Raw genomic sequence first — 27,204 nt, forward strand, 5'->3', positions numbered from 1 at the left:
GTGGGAGGCAACCAATTGATGTGTCTCACATTGATGTTTCTCTCTGTCTCCTCTCTCCCTTCCTCCACTTTCTCTGGGGGGGGGGGGATCAATAAAAATAATATCCTCACTCCTTGAGTGAAGAATAAAAATAGTAATAATAATAATAATAATAATAAAACAAAACGAAAAATAATACATTTTTTTAAATGCAGTAAAATTAGTCCAATGGCACTTCTGAGCCTCAGCCTCAAGAGAAGCCTTCAGCTTTTCTTCCCTTCCTTTGGAGGTCATCCTGTAAGGACGCCTGAGCTAGCTGCTGGAGAAGCCACATGAAGAACCAAGGCACTCCAGCCACAGACCAGTCAGTGGCCAGATCTCTGGATGAGGCCACAGAGGACCAGCCAGCCTGTCAACTTGCTGACCGAAAGGGCAGGAGTAAGCCCAGACAAGACCATGTGCAGCAGCAAAGAGCTATCCTAGTTGAGACATGTCCAAACTGCCAACCCATACAAATAAGCAAATAATGATTGTTGGCTTAAGCCACTCTCTTTTGGGATGACTTGTTAAGCAGATACATCTAGGTTCTCAGTGCAGTGACCCAGGTTGAAATGCAAGTTCCATCTCTGGCATGTGATCTTGGGCACGTCCTATAATCTCACCGAATCTGTTTCCTCATCTGTACAATGGGATACTTTTAGTTTCTACCTCCTCCAGCTGATGTGAGGATTAAATTTGGTGTATGGCATAGGGCAAGCACTGTCAACATCTTAACTGTGGTTGTTGCTATAGTTTGAAGGAAGTCTAGCTTGAGACTTGCTATGTAGGGGGTCAGAAAGAGTAAACGTGTAGGATAACTGAGCTTGTCTTTGGAGGCTCCATAACTAGTGGATATTGGAGATTGGGAGCTTCTTAGGACCAGAGACCTATATCAGGCTAGCCTGGGGGATGGCAGGGGTTGGGTCTCAACTGTGTCCTACACAGTACAAAGGGGCTGTGGTATGTGCCTGGTGAGCCCTATGCATGAGGTCACGGATGGAGGCTGGAATTGGGTGAAAGAATGAATAATGCTGTAGGAGGGGCTGAGATCATAGGAAAGGTGTGAGGGCTAAGTCTTATGAAATACCCGCACTCTGAGAAATTACTTTTTAAAAAAATATATATATACATTTTTATTGATTTCAGAGAGGAAGTGAGAGAGATAGAAATATCAATGATGAGAGAGAATCATTGATCAGCTGCCTCCTGTACAGCTCCCACTGGGGATCAAGCCTACAACACCGGCATGTGCCCTGACCTGGAACTGAACCGTGACACTCAACCACTGAGCCACATTGGCCGGGCTGAAATTACTTTTTTTATTCTTTTGTTTACTTGTGATTGTCTGTTTCTCACTTTTCAAGGTGTGCTCCATAAGGAACTGGTATCGGTCTTGCTCATGCACCTCACACAATATCTGGTTTATAGCAAGTGATTAATAACTATAAACTGAATAAATGTGAACAAAGGCGGGGGAAAAGGGAGCCATGAGAGCCAGAAAAACATGGTCCGAGAGCTAAGTGGAAGGCTATTCATTTCCTGAAAGAGGGCTTCACAGACACATTGGGATCATCTTCTCTAACTCCCTCAGTCCACAGGTGGGGAAGCAGAGGCCCAGAGAGGAGGGATGACCAGCCTGAGGACACCCAGGACTGCAGATCCCCACCTATGAGATCAAATGCCACAGACCTGCCTGGCAATGAGGCACAGAAAAGTCAAGGCCACCTCCCTGAGGCCATCACTCTAAGTCAGCCGCCGCCACCACCCCCATCCCATCCCATCCCATCCCATCCCATCCCACGGGGGAGAACATTGTCTCTTTGGGAGCAGAGGTGCCAGTAAGCTAAACAGAGAGCTGGAGTGGGCAGGCACTCTGGGATATCAGCGGGTCATACCAAAATAACCCGGCCTCCTCACCTTGTTCTGGCCCTCACACCTCTGCCCCTCAGAGGTGAGACAAATACAAACTACTCTGTAATACTTCCACACACCAGCTTTTAGCAGGGCCTGCAGGAGGCGGGGTGGTCATTAGACCCAGCCCTGTCCACTGGGGGCTCACAGTCTGATGACGGAGGAGGCAGGCGGGGCACCAGTCAGGCTGCTAAAGGATGGTGCCTAGGTCTTGGGGAGCTCAAGAGAGGGAAGATTCTCCGAGAAAAGGACCCCTGAATTATTTTAATACAGTCCAGGAGGTAACAGTAACCGAAGGAACTGCCAGTGTGAAGGGAGGGGGGCAAAACAGATAAGTTTCAAGAAAATTTGCAGTGGGAGGAAGCATCAGGAATTAGGGGGGCAATAAATGGAGGTAAAAAGGGGGTTGGATGGATTGTCCAAATGATGTAGGAACATGGATGTCAAGAGGAGAGATTTGCTATTTTGGGTGTACCAAGGAGAGCCTTGGGAGATTTTTTAACCCAGAAGACGCCAGGATCAGGTCTGCACCGCAGAAAGTGCCCTGTGGCTGCTTTGGGGTTGCCCGGACAAGAACAGGGGTGTGGGGTGGGGTTGGGGTGCAGACCGACCAGAGAAAACACTATTCTGGGTGGGCAGCTCCAGATAGGAGTCCTCTAGGAAGCAGGAATTAGGTCTCAGTCTATAGAAGGCTAGTATCGCCCCCTCCTCGACTCCGACGCCACACCACTCCCGGGGTCCAACTTTCGCTCGCCAGTTCCGGACTCCAAGTTTGAGCAGACAAAAATGTCTTACTGGAGCCCTAATCCTAGACGAGGGGTCCGGGCAGAAGACTTCAACTTCCGAAATGCTCCGCTCCTCGGCTCTGCAGGTCGCGCATGCTTCTTCCCCAGAAAGGCGGGGTCGGCTTGCAGATGGACGGGGCTTGTCCGCGGGGCAAGTGCGGGAAGCCTAGGGGCCGCCATCTTAGCTTGGGCCAAACCAATTGGATCCCTGAGGGGGGAGGTTCATGGTGTCCCTCTCGTCAGCTCTCAGAGGCACTGAATGAAAACGCGCTTAATTACCGCAAGTCTCTTCGTTATGCTTCACCTTGAGAACTTCTCACGTTTTGCACCCCAGCCCGGAAATGAACCCCGAGGGTACAATAGCACGTCCCAGCATGGCGGCGCTCGGCGCGGTTCCGCTGGGGGCGGGGCCTGCTAAAGTCCCGCCCCATCTCCTGGCAGAGAGGGTTTCCGCTTCCGGCAGTGGCGGGAGCAGCCTCGCTCTGGTCCCTGCGGCTGGCGGCCGAGCCGTGTGTGTCTCCTCCTCCGCCGCCGCCATATTGTCTGTGTGAGGAGCGGGGAGCGCGGCCGCGGGCGCTGCCGCTTCCACCACAGGTACAGGGGGAGCCGCCAGGCGAGGCCGTGGAGGGGGGGAGGGGGGCCCAGAATAGGGCAGCCGGGGCGCGGCCGCCCCTGGTGCTCCCAGCGGACTCCGGAGTGCCCTTCGCCTGCCCCTGCCCCCCCTACACACACACACACACCAGCCGCGGCGCCTGCAACCCACCGGGGAGGCCCGGGGCCACCCCCAACCCGGGGCGGGGGGCGGTGGGGGGTTGAGATGTGGGGAGCAGAGGCTGATGTGAAGGTGGGAGCTAGCTTCGGGAGTCCGCCTTATTCGGGGGAAGAGGACTTCCCTGAGGCGGGGACGAGGGGGTAACTTGGGAGGAGGGGGTCCCCCAGGGGGAAGGGAGCTGGAGGGGTGGGGCCGCAGGGGATGCTGGGGCCGGTGCCTCGGGGAGTGGTGCCTACTGGGAAGGGCGGGGTGAACCTCGGCGGAGCGGAGCGGAGCAGCTGGAGTTGGGGGGGCTGGGGGGCCGCCGCAGGGCCCCTGTGGGCGAGGCTGGGCTTCGCACCTGCAGGCTGGGCTGCAAGGTGGGGGACCCCCCGGGCGCGGTCGCCGGGGTAGAAAGACGGAGAGGACCACGAAGTGGGGCAGATCGGGTAGGAGCCGGAGTTAAAGGGGTGGTTGGGTGGAAGAGGAGACAGAAGTAGAGTGAAAGGCTGGCTGACTACACCTCTTAGTTTGTGACCTTTTGAAAGAGTAGGACTTTTATTTCGTCCCCGTCTCTCCGCCCGCCCCCCCCCCTTCTCTCCTCCCCCGGCGTTAGGACATTTTTAGCCGAGGCAGGTGATGGGTGGAGCTTCTGTAGTTTGTTTTTGGGAAGCAAAGTCAGGGTCAGAAGTTGGCTTCTTGGCTATCGCTATTGTGGGAAGGGAAGAGGTCTGAAAAGGAGGTGGCAGATTCATTCGAGAAGACTTGCTTACCTTTCAGCTGCTGAGTTGTGTGAGGAGGGTGTGTGGGAAGAGAGGAGGAGAGGGAGAGAAAGCTAGGAAGGGAAGATTCTTCTTCATAGCTGGGAAGAAGAATGTTCATTCTCTCCTCCCATCCAAGGGGTTGCCTGGGTGCCTGCATCCGTGGGACTGACTACTGGTTACAGTGCTGCCACCATTTGGTTTAGTCATGTGACCTAACCGTTGTAAACCTCGGCTTTTCTATCTTTAAATTGGGGTGATAATATTCGCTAGCTCTTAAGTTTATGGCGAAGAATAAATAAGGTAACTTGTGTCAAGTGCTTACCACAGTGCCAGTAAGTACCTGGTAGATCTTACTGTGACTATTATTATAAGGGACCGGCTGGTATATTTGGTTCCAAGTAAAATTTATAGTCAAGAATCTTAACAAGTAGGGAAGGCTTCAGAATAGTACCTTTAGTTGCTGCAGTGTTTTTGTTTCAATGTTTTGTTTCAATGTTTCTGGTTGTTAACTGGTCTTGTTGGACCTTGGGGATGAAAGATCAGGACCAATACTAGATCTCCTGCAGGTCACTTTAAAAAGTTCACCGGCAGCCCAGCCTGCGGAGCTCAGTGGTTGAGCGGCAAGCGGTGAACCAGGAGGTCACGGTTCGAGTCCCGGTCAGGGCACATGCCCGCGTGGGGCGCTCAATCCCAAGTTTGGGGCGTGCTTGAGGCAGCCGATCAGTGATTCTCTCATCATTCTATTTCTCCCTCTCCCTTCCTCTCTGAAATCAATAGTGTGTGTACATTTCTAAAGTTTACCTGCAGTTTACCACAGAAGTTTGTCCTTCTGTGACTTTGGAATAGAAGAATTTTCATTTCTGTTGGAGGAGGGTATATGACTTGAAAAAGGAACAAAAGAGTTGTAAGTGTCCTTAGATTGGTTTATTAACTGATTACAAAGTTAGGTCACCCTAGGGCAATGGTCGGCCAACTCATTAGTCAACAGAGCCAAATATCAACAGTACAACGATTGAAATTTCTTTTGAGAGCCAAATTTTTTTAACTTAAACTTCTAATGCCACTTCTTCAAACAAAATAGACTTGCCCAGGCCGCGGTATTTTGTGGAAGAGCCGCACTCAAGGGGCCAAAGAGCCGCATGTGGCTCTCGAGCCGCAGTTTGCCAACCACAGCCCTAGGGCACCGTATGCCTCGTTATGCCCTTTTGTACTGAATGCAGTAGAGAAGAGAAGCACACATTGCGGCGAGGGGAGGGGCACTATTATCTTCTGCATAATGGGTTCATTAATCCCCTTGTATTTGGGAGGAAACAAGTGGCACTTTCTTTTCCACGGTGTATTTTTAAGCTTTCCTGTCATCTAGCCACCCTCTTCAAGGTGAGGCTTTGAATTTACTGTTCTCTATCTCTGTCTCTGAACATACCCCTTTACATACTCCTTTGGTGTGGGGTGGGGCACCAGTCAGGCTGCTAAAGCCTTACATAGGGTTTGGGTTTGTAATAGACAGAATGACCCCTCCCCAAATAAGATGTTCATTCTCTAATCCCCAGAATTTTTACATATGTAATTAGGGTTAAAATAGATTGTCCTGGATTTTGAGGGTAAACCCAGTCTAAAAGCAGAAAACTTTCTGTAGCTGGGAGTTAAAAAAGAGATGGGTCAGAAGCAAAATCTCAATCATGAGACTTTGATCTCAGTCCTGAGAGGGACTCCATTCGCTGTTGCTAGAGGGAGCCACTGGTAACCAATGGGAAGGGGTGTGGGCGGCCTCTAGTAGCGAAGACCAGCGCTGGCTGGCAGCCAGCGAGGAAAAGGAAACCTCAGCTGTACAGCCACAAGGAACTGGATTTAACAGTTCTACGTGAGCTTTGAAATAGACTCTTCCCCAGAGTTTCTGCCAAGGAATACACCTTGATTTTGGCCTTGTGAGATCCAAACAGAAGACAGCCAAGTTCACTCAACTTCTGACTTACAGAAGCTGAGATAATAAATTTCTGTTGTTTTAAGCCACTATGTTTGTGGTAATTTGTTATGGCAATAATCGCACACTACTATAGATTTTGGTACCAGGAGTTGGGGGACTATTACCTAAAAATGTGAAAGGGGCAGTGGAGGCCAGAAATTTTTTTTCCTTTTATCTTTCTTTTTTTTCTTCTTTTCCTCTTTCTTTCTTTCTTTCTTTTCTTTCTTTCTTTCTTTCTTTCTTTCTTTCTTTCTTTCTTTCTTCCTTTCTTTCTTTCTTTCTTTCTTTCTAGAGGAAGGGAGAGGGAGAGATAGAAACATCAACGATCAGAGGGAATTATTGATTGGCTGCCTCTTGCATGCCCCCATTGGGATCGAACCCGCAACCCAGGCATGTGCCCTTGATCAGAATCGAATCCAGGACCCTTCAGTCTGCAGGCCGACGCTCTGTCCACTAAGCCACGCCAGCCAGGGCCAGAACATTTTTGAGGAAAATGATAGAAAAGACTTAGAAGAACAGATTGCTGCTAGAAATATGGATGTAATGCCTTTGTTAGTGAGGGCCCGGGTTGAAGTGGGATATGCATTAGTTGGAGACTGGAGGAAAAGTGATCCTTGTTACAAAGCGGCAAATATGCTTAAGAATTGTGTCCTGCGGTTATGTGGAAAAGACTCCTTAATGTGATAAACATGGATATTTGGTTGAGATTTCCACGGAAAAGTATTGAAAGTGTAGCCTGGTTTATTTGTGGATCTGAGTCTGACTAGTGGAGTGAACCTTTGTGAAATTCATGTAAAGCCTTCTAGATTCTTGAGGATGTATACTAGCAGAAACAGCTTGGCTTGAAAGAGAGAGAGTAGGAAATTAAAGAGGGCTGTGAACTCCCTAAATGCTACTAGCAGAAAGCAGGCTGGTAAAACTAATCAGGTAGAAATGTACTGGTTTTCATTTAAAAAAAAAAAACAAGGGTAGAACCAAGGGCTCAGAGAGCTGAATGCCACTGAGGATTTTTCTCTGGTTTGGAAATGGAATTAATGGAGTTAGCTCAGATTTTAAAACCAATGGATCTGTTTTATATTTTCCCTGTTCGGACTAGAATGTCTGTAACTGGTGCGCTTCCCCTAACCCCATTGCATGTTGGGAGCAAATAACTTTTTTTTAGGAATTGTACGCCAGGGATTGTAGTTAATGTATTATACCCAGAGCCTCATTATACCTAATGTAGATGAGTTTTGAGACTTCATGAGCTTTAGTTGTGAGGCAAGAGAGTGGGTGTAGTAGATAGATGACACTCTCCTACCCCAAGATGTTCGTAACCTCATCCCTGGAATCTGAATTACAGTCACATGTGGCAAAGGGACTTCGCAGATAGGAAATTATTCTATTGCAGATTATCCTGGTGTTTTGGGTGGGGATTATTTTCTAGAGAACAAAGGCAGCAATGATAATTCTGTAAAGTGATTTTGTCCTGGAAGACTTCACAAAATGATGGGTTGAGTTGAGCTTATTCCTTCCTTCCTTCCTTCCTTCCTTCCTTCCTTCCTTCCTTCCTTCCTTCTTCTTCCTCACCAGAGGTTATTTTTCCATTGATTTTTTTTTTTTTTTTTTTTTTTTTAGAGAGAGTAGGAAAGACAAAGAGAAATTTCAATGTGAGAGAAACACATCAATTGGTTGCTTCCTGCTTGTGCCTTGACCAGCGTCCAGGCCAGGGAGGAGTCTGCAATCAAGGTAGTTGTCCTTGACCAAAATCAAACCCAAGACCCTTTGGTCCTCAGGCCAATGGTCTATCCACTGAACCAAACCGGCTATGGCTTTATGCTTCTCTCTTAATGTTTAAGTGTCCTGTTACTGGCTTTATATGCAATTTGAAGGGACTACATGACCAGCTTGGTTAAATGTAGATTCTAGAACAGGCCATTTTAGTAAGATTTCTATAAATTTATGATTCTTCCATGTCTATAATAAACTTCTTGGGTAAAGGACACAATTTCTTCATTAATTTTTATTGGCTAAATAAAGCAATGAATTTATGTGACCACCTTTTAAATACTTAATTTCCTATTTTTTAGAGGAGATAGAAATGGGTGATAGTTTTTATGAATTGATAGCCACCTATACGTACAGTGGTCTGTCTGTTCTTTCACACCTCCCATCCCAATCCAAAGATGTTGTAAGGTCGTTTCTCCCTGTCGTTGTTATTTGAGGTGAAGAGTCAGATTTGAGGACTATACTTGCAGAATGAACTTCTAGCTTTTAGAAAAGTACTGTTTTTTGTTCCTCCAATAGTATCCTATTGATTAGATTCACAAAATGAACTAAGGGAGACTTCAGAGGATGGAGGAATTTTGTTTTCTTTTTCTTTTTCTTTTTTTTTTTTTTGAGTTAGTTACCTAATTACAGAGATGATTACAAAATCAGAACATTTCGTGGTATGAGTAACTTTTGAGATTATTTGTTGGACTTTTGACTTTAGAAGAAAAGAAATTGGGCCACATGAAGGTTAAATGGTTCAACCAAGTATCTTAGCCCTCGAGCTGGCCTAGGATCCTGGTCCAGGCAGTGGAGATTCGTGGCTTTTGAACACCACATCCTTGAATAATGTGGGGGTTTTTTGTTAGAAGTTTGATGAGATGCCATAGGAACTTAACTTTTTATATTGATTAGCCTGCGGTAAAATTGGTTTACTTATACTTATAGACAACATTAAGTCAAGACTTACTACCCTGTTTCCCCGAAAATAAGACAGTGTCTTATATTAATTTTTGCTCCCAAAGATGCGCTAGGTCTTATTTTCAGGGGATATCTTATTTTTCCATGAAGAAGAATACGGTACACATTTATTGTTAAATGAAAATAAAGGAAACTTATTACCTGTATACGGTACGGTAGTTGTCAACACAAACCAGACAAACTGTGAATCCTACAGTATCAAGAATTTACTCATTTATTCAGTGACAATCATGTCATCATCTTCTGGAACATCATAAAATCCAATTCCTGAATTTCCTGGTGAATGTCTTGTGACTCCATTTCTTTCAGAATCAGTGGACCAAATCTCTCATGTTTAGCCTAGGAGGCCTTATATTTCACTCAGAAGGAAACCTGTAAATAGGTCTTATTTTCGGAGGATGTCTTATTTTCAGGGAAACACGGTATATATCCCTGTGCACCCCTCTCTGCATTATCCTTTTTCTAGCTTTTACCTTGGAAAGGTTATTGTTGTACCTAAGTTTCCTTATGGGGTCATTGTGAGTATTGAGATTATGCATGTAATGCGCGCGCGTGCCTAAGCGACTGTTCAACCTGTAGCTATGACAACACTGACCACCAGGAGGTTGGATGCTCAACATACAGGTATGGAAATGTGGAACAGACTGATGAATCTCAGAGGGGAGGGTGGGAAGAGATTAATCAAAGATCTTATATGCATACTAGAGGCCTGGTGCTCTGATTTGTGCACTGGTGGGGTCTCTGCCTGGCCTGCGAGGCCTGTGGGGATGGGGCCGAATCTGTGCACCAGGCCTCCAACATCCCCCAAGGGGTTCCAGGTTGCGAGAGGGCTCAGGCCAGGCCGAGGGAGCCCACCGGTGCCTCTAGTTTAGCATAAACTAGATTGCACAATAAGTGTCCAAAAGATGTTAACTGTTGCAACATTTATGATTATTATTTTGACAACTATGTGACATTTGCATAAATTACAGTACAAGCTGTATAAGTTCAAAAACAGAACTGATATGATTTGGCATTGGATTAGGTAAGGGCCTAGAATTTTAAGGTAATAATGCTTATGATACTTGATTTAAAGTGACAAACTGAATTTGATCCTTGGTCTAACATAATTCATTGGGTGATCTGGACCAAGCTCATTTCACAAGAGTATTAGTGTGTTTATACCCCTAAATTACTTTGAACTCTTTAAGGTGGATAATTTAAAAAGTAGAGTATCATTTAATTGTTTCTTTACAGAAATCTAGGCCACCTGGCTTTTCAAATGAAGAAATTCCTCTAGGACAGTGGTCGGCAAACTCATTAATCAACAGAACTAAATATCAACAGTACAACGATTGAAATTTCTTTTGAGAGCCAAATTTTTTAAACTTAAACTTCTTCTTATTGCCACTTCTTCAAAATAGACTCACCCAAGCCGTGATATTTTGTTGAAGAGCCACACTCAAGGGGCCAAAAAGCCGCATGTGGCTCACGAGCCGCAGTTTGCCGACCATGGCTCTAGGATTATTAAGGAAATACTGTAATTGTAACAAAGCATATATTTACATTGGGTTATAAGCCATTGGCAGTTTTTCTTAACTATTTGGTGTTCTCCAGGGTAGAGAATCAGCAGACTTAGTTGTTGACCAAACTTTTCTAAAGTTTTAGGTAAATGAATTCACAGTGTCATGTTAGGAGTGGCATTTTGCTGGTTTCTACAAATTCTGTGTCTTAGACATAAGAAACTACTTAGCAGCAGTTACTATGGTTAGGCAAGCTTTTTTTTTTTTTTTTTTACATTAGCAATAAGTGTTTTCATGCATAGAAAATAATTGTGTTACCTGAAATGAGTGTTTTAGGGTTCAATACTAGTGTATACTTAGAAATACCTTTATATTGGCCATTGTTTTTCTTTTCACACTTTTTGATTTTGTGGATCTTTCTGACAGAATCTTAGCTGAAACATTTTAATCTGCTTGAAAAAGTAAACACTAGAAATTTTTCTGAATTTATTACTGATAGTAACAGGCATTTCTCGGTTTTAGTTATTTCATTAATGTTTTACAAAATTTATGAAAACAACTCTGTTAAAAATGAATAGTAAATTATTTTCCTAAAGAAATGAACCATAGCATATTATAAAGTACAAAATAGTTATTTTGGCCTATTGAATTTATAACCAGTCAAAAGATGTTACTCATTCAATAGACCCTCAGTGCCTACTACATTTCAGATACATGCTGTGCTAAGGATCTCTAGATTGTCTCTATCCTCAAGTTTACAACTGAGAACATTTTGTAATGATGCATATATCGTTTTACTATTTAGTAGCTTTCTGAGATGTTTTCTTATGAAAATTTCTATTGGCTTTCCTCAGACTTAGGGAAAATTCAACAGAATTTGAAACAGCTACAGAAATTTGGGGGTGGGGAGTTCAGACTTTCTCATTCTTTCACATTGATTGTGGGGGGCAGAGGGGGGGGCGACAGGATTGTTGGATGAGACAGACCAAGTCTGGGTACTGTTACTTAACATCTCTCAAGCCTAGATTTTTGTCTAAACCAGGGGTCGGCAACCTTTAAGACATAAAGAGCCACTTGGACCCGTTTTCGAAGGGAAAAAAAAACCTCGGAGCTGCAAAACCATTGCGACATAAGTGATACAGCTCCCCGCCCCGCCCTGCTATCTGCCCTGCTAGTGTCGGACCTGCTGGGGGCCGCAGCAAAGGTTCAAAAGAGCCGCAGGTTGCCGACCCCTGGTCTAAACAATTTAGGTAACTACCTTGAACAACTTAATTATTAACCTCTAAAGTGGGGGTTAGTAGTACTTGTGAGGACTAATAACTAAAGCAGCAGATAAATTTATCTCAGGGTTAAAGGAGATAATTTATGAAATTCTGGGCACCTGACTAATATCAGTTCTTTCCCTTTTCTATCAGTGATATCAATGTGTTTGTTGTCAGGGCTACAACTTTTTATTTTTATTTTCATTTTCTGCTGCCAGTAGTTCTTATTTATTAATGAGGCCTTTGACTTGTACTTCCTGTTTTGGTCTGGCCTGCTTAGTGGGTGAGGTACTAAATTGCTGCTGTTGATAAGTGGGTTGGTATGTAACTCAAGCTTGGTGTAGATGCCTGTTACTCATATACAGTGCAAATTGTGAGAGTGGTTCTTGAGTCTTCATGAATCTAGGATTCTCTTGCTTCTAGGTAGAGAAGTGAATTCCATCTCAGACTTGGGGGAAACTCAAAGTTTACTTACCGTATAGACCTGTGAACCTGGACTAGAGGTCTTATTTCTCAGTGTCCTTTGATTTATAGTTTGGGAATTACTTATGTCTTGTATGTTAGGGGTATGTTTGAAGAACTTTATCCTGCGTTGACATCTTCTGTATGCCCTGTTCTCTTAGGTAATGCGCTAATTTGCGTTGTATTCTTAAATAATACACTCCTTAGATAGAGAAGGGACCTGTCTTTATCAGTAGTTTAAAGCAGTTAATATGTTCTGTGTATTTATGACTATGTAGCATGAATATAAATAACCATCTGCCTTGCAATTTTTCTTCCTAAACAGAGGGTTTCAGATCTGGCCTCAGCCACTTAGTAGTCCTGTGACTTGGCAGGTTTAACCTCTGGACATGTTTATTTCTAAAATGGGAGTGTGCATCTCATACCAGGCCAGGCTATTAGAGGCATTTAAATGATAGCAATAATTATTACATATGTAAATGCTGTGTTATACTTTAAGTTACTCTAGGTCTCAAATGAAGTTTTCTTTTAGTTCCAGAAAGTTGTGGCCAGTGGAATAAAGTGTCAGTTGTGACTTTATTTTGTTTTTGTTGTCTGTATAAAATATATACAGTGATATCTTTGCCAACCATCCTATGTAATAAACTATATAATAAAAGCCTAATATGCAAATCAACCGAATGGTGGAATGGCTGGAGAGCGGAGGCCAGTGGCCTGTGAGTGGGTGGTGACAGGCCAGCCAAGGGAGGTGCCAGCAGGCAGAGGGAGGGGACAGCGATTGGGGGACAGGGCCAGCCTCTCACTGGCTGGCAGTATCTCCCAATCGGCCTGCAGGTAGCCTCCTGCAGAGGTGGGCCAGACTGTGGCTTAGGTCCGCTCCCCGCCGTCATTCACACATCCCTCAAGGGCTCCTGGTTTGCAAGGGCACAGGCCAGTTTGAGGGACACCCCCTCTTCTCCCCCCACCAAGTGCATGAAATATATGCAGGGGTACAGTCCCTAGGCCTGGCCTGTGATCAGGGCCATCTTCCCCGGCAGCTGGCCCTGCCCCTGCCCCTGCCCCTGCCCCTCACCACTACCCAGCCCTGTTCCCCGATGGCCATTGGGCAATTGGAGCCTGCTGGCCTGGGGAAAGGACTGAGGGGTGGGCAGTGCCTGTCCACTTGCTGGCCCCGCCCCCCGCCACGGGTTGTCCTCTGTGTGGGGGAGTGATTGGCATGGTAGGGCCTTGGCTTGGTGCCAGCAGAGTCCACCACTACATACCCCCGGTTCCTCAGTCGCCATCAGGCAATTGGAGCCTGCCCTCCAAGGGAAGGGACCATAGGTTGGCTGGTAGACCCCAATTGGGGGCTGCAGGCTGGGGGCAGCTCCTGCGTAGAGCGTTTGCCTCCTAGTGGTCAGTGTGCATCATAGGGTCCGGTCCTTCCAACATTGCATATTACCCTTTTATTATATAGGATTATATAGGACTAGAGGCCTGGTGCATAGATTCATGCACCGGTGTGGTGCCTCAACCTGGCCTGTGGGGATTGTGCCAAAACTAGCTCTCCAACATCCCCTGAGGGGTCCTGGATTGTGAGAGGGCGGTTCTTGGGTGACACACCCCGGAATCGGACTCCCACCTCTCTTGTTCCAGGTGTGTCACCTGAGAACTGCAGCTGCCAAGTCATCAAAGCTCGACAGCTCCTGTGTTGAGTGTCTGCCCCCCTGGTGGTCAGTGCGCATCATAGCTACTGGTCAGATGGTCTAACTTTTGGTTGGTCATATTTATATATATATATAAATATATATAAATTGGAGACATTACTGGACTTTAGACTTTTGTCAAGTGTTTGAGTTAGAACTATATTAATTCATATCAAACTGTTCTTGTTTTCTTATAATACTTCCCTTCATTGGAAGACTTTCCACTGTTGCTGTGTTATTTATGTTACATTGGCTCTTTGATCCTTTTCTGGTTTAAAGGTGGAGAAATAAAATTTACAGAGAGCTCGAATGTTATTTGTTTGGTTCATTTTATAGAAATGTGTTGAGTGTTTTGCTTCTTAAAATAAGAATGTTGTAAATTTTGTACATGAGAATAAAAACAGAATCCTCAGTGATATGTTAGGATTATAATGTCTTAAAAATCCTGCAATTTTACACAAGCAGTAAATTAATGAGTTACCAGGTCTTACTGTGAATGCTTATATTCTGAATTCAGCTCCTTAGTAGGACCAGAAGAAAAAACACACACCTATCCTCTGGCTTGGAACAGGTTGTTTCTCCGTGCATTTGGAGTCTTGAGATTTGAAGATCAGAGTGGGTTGGGGAACTGCCAAGGAGCTAATTGTTAACCATTTTTAACCTGTTTTCCCCTATTTAAAAAACAAAAACACCACTACTATTTATATTGCATTAGTTTGATAGATGAAAGAGAATGTTGGCCATGATTACCACCTTAAGTTGAGACAAGAAAAGAACCATTATAAAGTGGAGGAAAAAGATAACTTGATTTAATGTTAACATTCATTTTTTTAAAAATATATTTTATTGAATTTTTACAGAGAGGAAGGGAGAGAGTTAGAAACATCGATGAGAGAGAATCGTCGGTCAGCTGCCTCTTGCACACCCCCTATTGCGGATGTGCCCCCAACCAAGGTACATGACCTTGACATGAATCAAACTTGGGACCTTTCAATCCACAGGCCTACACTCTATCCACTGAGCCAAACCGGTCTCAGCTTAACATTCATTTTTACCACTAATTTATTTATTTTAAAATATATTTTATTGATTTTGTACAGAGAGGAAGGGAGAGAGATAGAGAGTTAGAAACATCGATAAGAGAGAATCATCGATCAGCTGCTTCTTGCACACCACCTACTGGGGATATGCCCGCAACCAAGGTACATGCCCTTGACCGGAATCGAACCCGGGACCTTTCAGTTCCCAAGCCGACGCTCTATCCATTGAGCCAAACTGGTTTCGGCTATTTTTACCACTAATTTATTCTTTTGGCTTATTCTTCCAAGCTAGAGATACAAGGTTTAGTTTGTGTTTGTTGTTTTTGTGGGGGTTTTTGTGCCAGTTACCTCCAAATATATGATCTCCCAGAAGAGATGGTTGCTCATTAGTGTCATATCTGGACTATACTTGAAATAAGGGGAGTTATGAAATAATTTTTTCAACCTGTGTGGGTAATTTTTTCAACTTGTGTGGTTTTGACTAGCCTGTGATCTCTCTAGGTGATTTAAAACGGAAGTTTTGAGCTAGTGTGCTATATCAGGAAGAATAACATGTGTGGAGATACTGGTCCTCTCAGTCTTCCGGCCATTTGTGCGGGATACAGGGCAAATATGTCAGTGATGTTAGGTCTGAAAGTTTTTTCATTTATCCCAGTGTGCCACACAAATATTATGTTCTCTTTTTATTTTGACTTTTAAAAGGCTGTAAGCACTAATTTAGAAAGTTCAGAAATGGTATTTTAACAGTTTTAAGATTCAAGAGGTCACTGACCAATCTTAAAATAATCGTGGCTTTTAAGTTCAAAAAAGACCATTTTAAAGTATCTCTCTGGCCCTCAAGAAATTCTCTTTCCACATATAATTCAAGGGATATACTTAAAAATGTAAGCCCTGGCTGGGTAGCTTGTTTAGTTAAAGCATCATCTGGATACTGAAAGGTTTCAGGTTCGATTCCCTGGTCAGAGCACATACATGAAGCAACCAATGAATGCATAAATAAGTGAAACAAATCAGTGTTTCTCTTTTTCTCTCATCAACTTAAAGAATGTAAGACACTAAATGGTTTAAGTTTGGACACTTACATCAAGTTCTTATTTTTTAAGCAGTAATGTAAAGCAAAAATTAAGTTTCCTTGTGTAAACCGATACCCTCACCTGATTGATTCTAATTGCCACTGTATCTTTTCTGAGGCTGACATTTTGTTACTCATTCATCAAGCTTGGGGCTCATGCTGGAACGTGAATTGAAGCCTAGGATACATTGTCATCTTCTCCGCCTTTAGGAAAGAATAGGGTATACTTAGTTTGAGAAATTTAATTGTTTAATATCGATATTTGTGTAAATTGTCAAGTTAATCTTTTTAAATAAATATTAAACTGTTAAAATGTACATTTCCTTTTGTCTAACTCAGTGATTCTTAAATCTTTTGTCATTTACTGATTTCTTCTGAGTTTGTAATAAAAGCTCTCAAGTTTTTCTTTTTTAAAAAAGTACGTGCACCTGCTTTTTTGTATATACTTTTCATTTTTTAATCCTCACCAGGGGGTATTTTTCCATTGATTTTTAGGGAGATTGGGAAAGACAGAAACATCGATGTGAGAGAAGCACATCGAATGGTAGCCCCCTGCTGCACAAGCCCCAACCAGGGCCCAGGCCACGGAGGAGCCTGCAACCAAGGTACAAGCCCTTGACCGGAATTGAACCTGGGATCCTTTGGTTCACAGGCCAATGCTCTATCCATTGAGCCAAACTGGCTAGGGCTTAGTATATACTTTTCAGGAGTTCATGGACCTCTGATTTCATTAATGAACTCGATTTTCAGTGTTATAATTTGTATTGTCCAAATAATAGTTTCCCCCCCCCCTTAATTTTTTAAATATTGCAACATTTGCTTGATTTATCACTTGTCACAGTGTTATTCTTTCAACAAGTATTTCTGGATCATCTACATGACAGTGGTAGAGACTCCTGGGGATACTGTTCTTGGAGCTTTGAGTAGCTAGATGGATGTGCAAACAGTACAATGGCAATGCTTAACGGGAGAGGTAAGCAGAGTGCTGTTAGAGTACAGAGTCTTGACCATTAGGATTTTTCTGTAAATCCGTGGTCAGTTCTGTATTTCTTAATTGACAAAAAGGCATATTATAAACTGATCCAAGATGTTTTTTTGAAGTTCTAATTTGACTAATAATGGAAACTAAATAAAAAAGCAAATAGTCTTAAATTGAGAACTTAAATGTGTTTGCCATTGCATATGATAATACTATATTCAGTATAGATCAGGGATTGCTAACTCATATAACCACAGGAGTTGGGCCAGTAAGCTAAGTTAACAGAGTTGTCCAGATTTACCTGTGTCATCTCCAGTGGATGGGGTTTAGAGCCCATTGCTGGGTACACACAGCTCAGTACAGCAGAGTGATTTTGTCAATGCAGGAATGCAGAATTATTACCACCAGACAAACCTACCCCTACCTTCTCTTTTTCTTTTGAGAAACTGGAGGTTAAATTATTTTTAGTATCAGCAACTAAGTCACGATTAAAAATAATTTATTACAAAATATTTTTTAAGTATATTTTTTTATTGGTTTTAGAGAGAAAGGGAGAGAGAGATAGAAGCATCAACAATGAGAGAATCATTGATCGGCTGCTCCTGCATGCCCACACTGGGGATTGAGCCTACAGTCCAAGCATATGTTCTGACTGGGAATTGAACTGTGATCTCCTGGTTCATAGGTCAACGCTCAGCCACAGACACACAGGCTGGGAGATTACCAAATGTTTTAGCACAAAATTTAACCTAATAACTGATCCTAATTCATAGGATTAGTGGTTGTTGGGATGTGAGGAATGACTGCTGTGTGGTATTGGGTTATTTGGGGGGTGATGGAAATGTTCTGGAAACAGATAGTGGTGATTGCACATTGTGAATATACTAAAACCACTGAATTGTACACTTTAAAATGATGGATTTTATGTTATGTGGATTTTACCTCAGTGTTTAAAATTGGAATAAAACATACTGTTGAACCAAATAGGACATAAATGTTTGCTGTAGAGCAAAATGAATAGACTATGAATCTAGACATAATACTTTTAAATCACCTCTCTGACATTGTAGCAATTATTCCGATTTGCCTTTTGTGAAATGGGAAGAATATTACCTAGGTCTTAGATTTGTTAGGTTTAAAAGTGATCAATATAAATCCCAAGAAGCAGGGACTGACTCATCATAAGCATTCACATACCTTTATATTGAGAAGCCAGCCAATGTTTGCTGCCCTTGGTTCCAGCCTACCTTTTGTTGGCAAGTCTAGGACAACACGCCCTTTTAATTATTGCTTATCAATCATCTGCAGAAGTATGGTTGTCTCTTTTGTAATCTACCTCTGGACAGTAAAGGAGGAAATAGAAGAAATATTTTGCAGTTTCTTCACTGTAATCAGATGGGTGAAATGACAGATCCAAGGTCATATTTGTTGTTAGTGGTTCCAAGGTTAATACCTTTCAGTAACAGTACTGAATTGTTTCTGTAGCTCTATCAAGGATTATTGGACACTGTGCTCATGGCATGGATATATCACACAGCCTTATAAAAGGACAAATGGAGCCATATGGCTCTAAAGAAGCATCTCGTACATATTAACTATTTTCACAGCTGCTTGGGAAGTGGTAGTATGACTTTTACCTCTGGTGTTAATTATGGATGTGAAAACATTTATATCTAAGACTGAAGAGCTAGTTATTAAAATAGTGTGATTGAAGAGCTAGTTATTAAAATAGTGTGTTATTGGCAAAAGAATAACAGATCAAAAGAACTGTAATTCTGCTTCTGTTATGAATCGTAATATAAATAGCTGTGTTTTCCGAAGGTCTTAGGCTCTGCAGTAGTAGCTCTGAACCTGTGGCCATGACCGCTAACAGGGCCCCTAGACCATTGGGAAACATAGACATTTACATCACATTACAATTCATTAGCAGCAAAATTACAGTTACGAAGTAGCAACGAAAATAATTTTATGGTTGGGGGTCACTCAACATGAGGAACTATATTAAAGGGTCGAGGCATTAGAAAGGTTGAGAGCCACGATGTAGATGTTTAGTTGAGGATTTCTTTTTACTTATCTTGTTTGTAATTTGTTGGTTTCTAAAATGTGACTGTATCTGGTTGCTCCTGGGAAAATCTCAACTGTTACTTATTTGAATATTGCTTTTGTCCTATCCTGTTTTCTCCTTTTCTTCTAGTACCAACTAAAAATATATCAAACCTTTCACTATATTATTTCTCTCATATTTTTTTTATAGTTTTGACTGCTACATTGTGGATAATTTCTCGCCTATATTTTAAAGAATCCTGTTCCCTACAAATATTCTGAAACATCTCTTATTCCTATAAGCATAATTGTTTCATAGTTTGAGTTTGATAAGATCAAAAGTCTCTGGCCTTTTCTGTTGTCTCTTTTTCTGTCAGTTTTTACTTTGGAGGTTTTCCTTTAGTGCCAAGTAGTTGTCTTTTATTATAACTGAATGTTGTGTTTGTTTCTTTTTCTTTTCTTTTTTTTTAATTCTCACCCGAGGATATTTTTTCATTGATTTCTTTCTTTTTTTCTTTATTAGAGAGAGTAGAGGGGAAGGGGAGGGAAACATCAATGTGAGAGAGACACATTGATTGATTGCCTCCTGCACAATCCCCAACCAGGGCCTGAGATGGAGTCTGCAACAGAGGTACAGCCCTTGACTAGAATCAAACCCAGGATGCTTCAGTCTGATGGCCAGTGCTCTATCCACTGAGCCAAACTGGATAGGACTTGGTGTTGTATTTGAAAAGTTATTTGTAAGAATCGTTTGAGGCTAAAATAAAGTTTCTCCAGTATTCTCTTCATTATTGAGGTGGGGAAAATTTTAATTGTGGCCTGTTCTTTAGTAGAAAAAGCTATAATATTAGAGGGAGAGAGAGCAAAGGGAGCAATTTCTCAAGAACCCTTGAGTTGATCTTTTAGTTCTCCCTATCGGTGCACCAGATAATCAGAAGTGTTTGAGACACCCTGCCTTTCAGAGGCGACTGCATTTTCTTTTTCTTTTTTAAAAATACATTTTCATTGATTTCAGAGAAGAAGGGAGAGGGAGAGAGATACAAACATCAATGATGAGAGAGAATCATTGATTTGGCCTCCTCCTGCCCACACACTGGGGATCAAGTCAATAACCCAGAAATATGCCCTGACTGGGAATTGAACCATGACTTCCTGGTTTGTTGGTTGATGCTCAACCACTGAGCAACACCAGCTGGGCATCATTTTATTTTATTTTTTAAAATAAATCAAGCCCAGCTGGCTACTGTAAAGTAACAAGGTAAATTAGACATGGATCTTGACTTCAGGGAGCTATGGATGTAATAGAAAAGTTAAGGTTTGAAGACTGCTGTATAAAGGGTTTAGAATGTGATAAGTTTTATATAGGCATGAAAAGAATTGAACCTTGGGAGGTAAGCCAACTTGGATTTGCATCCCAACTCCATTTTTACGGGATATTCTAGGTCAAGCTTCTGAGCTTACTCATCTGTAGTTTGGGGAAAGAAATGCCTTTCTCATGGAATTGCTGGTGAAGGTTAGATATTTAAAGCTAAGAAGCTTTTTCAGCTCCAGACTTGTAATATCTAAGTTCCAGTTCAGTGTCCTTTTTAACGTCTCAAAACCATTTTCACCTTAAGTCCAAAACTTGACTTCATGAGTTCACTTCCAGAGTGTTTTCTATTTTCATGAAACATCAGCAGTCTGTATATGTAGCTAGAAACTTAAAACTCACCTCCCACTCCTTACCCCATTATCCCAGAAGTGTTTTGTTGTTGTTATGTTAGTCAGTGAGGGAGGGAGAGAAAGAGAAGCATCGATGGGAGAAACATTGATCTGTTGCCTCCCATACACACCCTGAACCCACAACCTGGGTATGTGGCCTGATTGGAAATCAAACCCAGGATCCATTGGTGCACTAGACGATACTCCAACCAACTGAGTCATACCAGCCAGGGCCAGAGATACTGCTTTTACACCATACATTTTTGTACCTTGTTAGTCCACATATCTCCATTGGTCAAGCTTCCATTATTTCTCTCACAGAGGTGACTGTTAGCGCCTCCCTAAATCTAATCTCTGCCTGCCCCATACCTGAACAGAGCAAACTTTAAAAATGTACATGAATCACTTTTCTGCCTAAAATTGATGAATCTCTGTTATCTTTAGTCTGCAGATAAAGGCATATGTATCTCACCGTGTTCTGCCTTGCTCATTATATTCCCAAGGCCTACCATGGTACTTTTTCATAGTAAACTAGTAGCCCATTGCATGCAGTAGGCCACCTTCCGCTTCCACGGGACCTGGTGAGAAACGGCGCGCCACCGGGAGCCATGCTGCCTCCATGGGAGGTGGACCCACCGTCTCCTCCCCGGGCCTGCAAAAGCTGCGGGCCGGCCACCCTGTCCCCCAGATGCCCTCCGTCACCACGGCGATGAAGCAAGCACTCCACCAGGCCGCTCACACTGCCCGCTCTCAGCGGCAGCCCCCTCAGGACTGGGGGACTCACGCAAGGCTGAGGGGACTAGGCACCACCATCTTGTGGCTGTGGGCGCCGCCATCTTTGTGACAAAATGACAGTTAATTTGCATATTGCCCTTTTATTAGATAGGATATGATGCTCATATATTTAAGGGATGACCAAAGGAAGGAATATCTGAAAGGATCAAAGTAAAAATTGAGAAATTTATGCTATCCTTGTATTTTCTTCACGTTACGCTGTATGTGAATATACATACACATCTACAGCAATATGAACAAAATACTATTTGAATAAAATAATGTTTATCTTTGATGACTTTTCTTTCCTGTCTTTTCACATCTCCACTCTATCTCCATCTCATTATTTTCCTTCTCTGCACCATTTTATTTATCTAAAGTTGCTAAGTTTAAGAACCCTTTTATCTTCTCCCCACATATTTAATGAAGGCCAACCATTGAAATTCATGTGACTTTTTTTTTTTTTAATTTATTGATTTTTTACAAAGAGGAAGAGAGAGGAATAGAGAGTTAGAAACATCGATCAGCTGCCTCTAAACACACACCACACACACACACACTGGGGATGTTCCCGCAACCAAGGTGCATGCCCTTGACCGGAATCGAACCTGGGACCCTTCATTCCGCAGGCTGACACTCTATCCACTGAGCCAAACCGGTTTCAGCGTGAGTGACTTTTATATATATATATTTTATTGATTTTGTACAGAGAGGAAGGAAGAGGGATAGAGAGCTAGAAACATCGATGAGAGAGAAACATCGACCAGCTGCCTCTTGCACACCCCCTACTGGGGATGTGCCCAAAACCGAAATACATGCCCTTGACCGGAATTGAACCAGGGACCTTTCAGTCCGCAGGCTGACGCTCTATCCACTGAGCAAAACCCGTTTCGGTGTGAGTGACTCTTATAAGCAAAGTATTTGGTATGCATGACAGTAAAGTGAAGTTTTTTTGGAGGTGCTGTAAAAGTTAGTTGCCCTCCCATTGGAGAGTCAAATCCACTAGTTCATAAATTAGGTTCCAGCTAATAATGAGGCACAAAGCTGCAAGTCAAACAAGTTTCCTTAGTGAATAGTCTTTTTTTTTTTTTTTTTTAATGTATTTTTATTGATTTTTTTACAGAAAGGAAGGGAGAGGGATAGAGAGCTAGAAACATCGATGAGAGAGAAACACCGACCAGCTGCCTCTTGCACACCCCCTACCAGGGATGTGCCCGCAACCAACGTACATGCCCCTGACCGGAATCGAACCTGGGACCTCTCAGTCCGCAGACCGACGCTCTACCACTGAGCCAAACCGTTTTCGGCACCTTAATGAATAGTCTTGCTCTGCTCATCATAGAGAATACCAAGGCTTTAAGAGAGCAGCAGAGGACTGGGTGGTTGTGATACATAGGCTAGTAAATGGGAGTTGGGGGATATTTTCCACATGAGTCGGGTGGTTTCTGAAAGGGAGAAATGAAGTCTCATTTTGTAATGTCACATTCATCCATGAGTTGGCCCTGAGAAGCTGAGGATTAACCACAGCTTCTATAATTTTTGTCAAGAAATGAAAACTGTAGCCTTTTATTATTATTATTATTATTTTTATCATTATCATTATTATTTTAGAGGGAAACATTGATTCGTTGCCTCAGGTATCTCTAACCTCTTGGTGTACGGGCTAGCGCTCTAAAATGATTAAGCCAGGGAGAAAACTAGCTTTTTAAAGATAGGTTTCTTATTAGTTTTCACTGAGGAACTATGGCATAGTAATAATTTAATAATCATTTACATGTGTTTGTGTTCCTGAGCCCTTTCTGGGAGCTATCTCATTTGATCTTCTCTTCAGTCAGCAGTGCAGTTAGGCAGGTTTTGTAAGTGATGAGCCAACTCTGGAAGGAGCCCAGTAACCAATTAGGGATTTGAAACCAGGACCACTGTTTCATCACCCTATTGCATCTAATCCCTGTTACTAAATTTGTGTTAATTTTACGAACTTCTTAAGCTGAGAGCAGAAGTTAAGGCTTTGTGATCCACAGGCTTATAAAGGAATATGGAGACTGAAGAGAAAGATTGTTTTTATCAGAGAAGATGCTACGAATTTAATAGTTTAGTATAATTTTATTAAAAGTCATAGTACCTGGGGACATTATTTCTGTTGGTTTCGGCTATTGTCTATACTGTTTTAGCTGTTGGCAGATGTGCACACATTCACACCTTTACCCATTTTCCTAGTGTCTCACTGTCATCCATGCAGTCGTCTAGCCACACAAAAAAGCCAGCACTCCCACAGCACAAAGGACCTTGTTTCTTGGGAAGAACAAAAGTTACAATAAAAGTGTCAGCTTTCTGTTTTGTTTTGTTTTTCCTAGTATGGAGGATGTGTGTGTTTTTTACACTTAACCAATATTAGGTAAAGATAGATTACTATAATGTGGTTGTTTTATAAAACCAAAGAAATAAATACTTGGAAATAATTTTTAAAACTGTTTGGTTCACTTTTTAATAATTATTTGAACATTTTGTTTTTTCCTGGCCATTTAAGTTTATATTTGTGGGGCTCCAGAATATCGCTGGTTGTTTGTCACATTTTCCAGTTCAGCATTAATCCCCATCCCAGTCTCTTGCTCATCCTCTGAAAGCTGTAAGCCGTTAAACCATGTGCACAAGGAGACATCGTTTCTGGTTTATCTTCTTTGTGTATGCTCGCTAAACTCCAGCTTAAAATACAACATTGGAAAATCATAGTTGCCATAAATGGGTCTCTTAGAGCTCTCAAATAGGTACAATTGTAAACAGTTGGCATTCATTAACTTATTGAATCCTCACCACAAACCTATGATGTAATTACAGTGACCCCTATTTTACAGTCTGGTTAAATGTCAGACTGTTCTTTGGCAAGTCACTTAACCTTACTTTACTTCAATTTCCTCATCTGTAAAATGGGGGTGATAACTTTTTCACCATTTGTGTGGTGAGGATTAAATGAAATCCACATAAAACACATAGTGAATGCTTGCAGAGTTAGCTGTTGTTATCTAATTAGTTTATATGATTAATGGCAGAGAAATCGCTGTCACAAGAATCTAAAGTTTGGTTTCTGGTCCTCGCTCAGCTATTAAATAGCTACGGGGTTATAGGTCAATTTTCCTCTTTCTGGGCCACAGTTTTCTTATACAAATTTTATTTTAACCTTTTTAAAAATATATATTTTATTGATTTTTTTTACAGAAAGGAAGAGAGAGGGATAGAGAGCTAGAAACATCAATGAGAGAAAAACATCGATCAGCTGCCTCCTGCACACCCCTCACTGGGGATGTGCCCGCAACCAAGGTACATGCCTTTGATCGGAATTGAACCTGGCACCCTTGAGTCCATAGGCCAACACTATCCACTGAGCCAAACTGGTTAGGGCTAAATGCATTTTTAATTAAATTCAGAGTAACAGGAATCAGCATGATACAAGAATCTCAGAAAAATCAGGGAAGACATCATAAAGGGGACTTAGTTTATCAATTTGTCTGTATTTCTAAAATTTCACAGATTTTTCTATCAAATTTTGCATTAGTTCGTCCAATATATGTTAATGTTTTCTATCAGTTTTTATTAAGCTTGCACCTGTATTAAATAAATAAAAGAAATATTACTGATTTTATTTTTAAATTTAATGAAATAAAGTATATATTTCAAATGGTGATCAAGGATATACTGATTATTACATAAGGTTCACCAAATGATTTGGATTAATATAAAATAGCATTGAACTTTGGTGTGTGAGAACAGTCTATTTCCTTCCTTGTTTCATCGAATGTTAGAGTCAGACTAGCGGTTTATTTTGGCTTTGTCACCACTCCAAAGCCTTTTAGCATCCCTGCTTGAGCTGTATAAAGCTGCTGAAAGTACTGTTCTTGCCAACATTTTCTGTAGAATGTATAAATGGTAGTGATGCTGATGGGTCTGTCCTCAATTCCATGTTTCCCTTCCAGGCTATCCAAACTTCAGCTGAGATAATAAACTACTTTGCAGAATAGGATTAGGGCTGATACAGGTTTTTTGTTTTTTGGGGGTTTTTTTGTTCTGTGTGAAGGGAAACACGGTGGCACAGTTGGGATATGTTCACTGGTTTAACAGGTAGGAGAGCCAGAACTATAAGGCCATGGTTGTGAGGTGATTTCTATTCCTGTGTGCTTCTAAAAAGTAATTCCTTGGCCCTTGTGCGTTTTGTCTCTGCAGTTTGAAGAAAACAGTTCTGAAACAAAGCCTTGCCCCACCTCACAGCTGCCTCTGAACACAGTGACTGCCAGCTCTCCAAACATCAAGTTCAGCTTTGTCCACCAACCTGTCTGATATGTCGGGACCCGTGCCAAGCAGGGCCAGAGTTTACACAGATGTTAATACACACAGACCTCGAGAGTACTGGGATTACGAGTCACATGTGGTGGAATGGGGGTAACTGTTTCCTTTTACTTCACTGTATTCACCCAAAGGGCTGGCTTATGAATTTGTAGAGTAATTTATGTCAGACAACCTCTCTGACTGAGATTTGTAAAACCTCAAGATTGAAGGCTGATTTGTGTTTTCTTCTGCAATGAAGAACTGAGATATTGCTTTGACAAATGAACAATTTTGATGAGCTTATCATTGAAGAATCATTTCAGTGTTATTCTTTGATTTATATATTCTGTATACAAAGCTGATGAAGAGTTACCTATCAACTTGCCTCAGCTAAGGGCTTTATGGTTAGATGAGAATTAAAACTTGAGAGATTTTAAAAACACTATAAACTCTTACATAAAGTGTTTTTGAGGTCAGAAAATGTCCCATGATAATTCTGAAGAATGAAACAGTTCTCCAGAAAGGTGTTCTCTTTCTAATGAGAAGCAAAATTAAACCCTTAAACACTTGCCCTTATCATAAGACTAGACATGGGTAACATGGAATTCAGCCCAAATTCCACCTTGAACAGTTGCACTCTGCTGAAACAGCAGTATTTGCTCTCCTAATTCTCTGTGCAATCTCATTGGGATGTTTGCATTTCTTGTCCCAACATGGTATGTATTTAATTCATCAGGTCATACTTTTGTGGTAAGCTTTTTGACATTCAAATGCAAAAGAAAACTTTGAAAACTCATAAAGCTACAGCTTCTATATGCTATATTTTATAATATACCTCTCCACGTGTGGATAAATATAGACTCCAGAAATTGTGAGCATATTGAATCATGATTGGGTTGTGAATCTTAACAGTTAAGTCATTGCCTCTGCACATGGAGACATGGTGTACTTTTAAGATACACTGTCAAGAAGCAGTGGTACAATACCAGTAAATGTTATAATCTATAATAATAAAAGAGTAATATGCTGATTAGACTGGATGTCCTTCCTGATAAAGCCGGGACTGGAGGAAAGCCAACCTGGGTCCCCGGTGCCCGCCTGTGGCTGGAAGAGGGAAACCTGGGTCCCAGGTGCCAGAGGGAAGCTGGTGCCAGCAGCTGGGCAAAGGAAGGCCTACTCTTGCATGAATTTTCATACATCAGGCCTCTAGTTATTGATAATCTAACAGTTCTCCTTATATCAGGCTTTGGGTTCTAGGGATGCCTCTCCATTTTACAGAAATTCAACTACTCTGTTCAAATTTAGTGCTCTGCATTTAGTTCTGCTAAAATAGCACTATTGAGTTTTTGGCATGGTCCTGTTCGCATGCTTGCTTTTATTTCCTATTAAGGGCCCAGTGCACGAATTCGTGCACTTGAAAGGAACTGTGGCCCACGAGACTGCAG

General features: G+C 42.2%; 1 protein-coding gene across 4 annotated transcripts in view; it reads left to right on the forward strand.

Annotated features, from left to right (window-relative positions):
- Positions 1-3,153: 3,153 nt before the first annotated feature.
- The window catches only part of CSNK2A1 (casein kinase 2 alpha 1), a 52,652-nt gene continuing 28,601 nt past the window's right edge, over positions 3,154-27,204 (forward strand). For 2 of the 4 annotated variants that reach the window (XM_084887928.1, XM_084887929.1), the window contains exons 1-2: positions 3,160-3,308; positions 25,658-25,873. In XM_084887928.1, the coding sequence (XP_084744054.1) occupies positions 25,773-25,873 (101 nt within the window). In that variant the 5' untranslated portion in view covers positions 3,160-3,308; positions 25,658-25,772. Of the gene's footprint in view, positions 3,309-16,440; positions 16,551-25,657; positions 25,874-27,204 lie in introns of all 4 variants that reach the window. The other 2 variants (XM_084887927.1, XM_084887926.1) reach the window with 2 other exon arrangements.

This window comes from Pipistrellus hanaki (genome assembly GCF_964339955.1).
Source record: "Pipistrellus hanaki genome assembly, chromosome: 6".
In the NCBI taxonomy this organism is placed as follows: domain Eukaryota; kingdom Metazoa; phylum Chordata; class Mammalia; order Chiroptera; family Vespertilionidae; genus Pipistrellus; species Pipistrellus hanaki.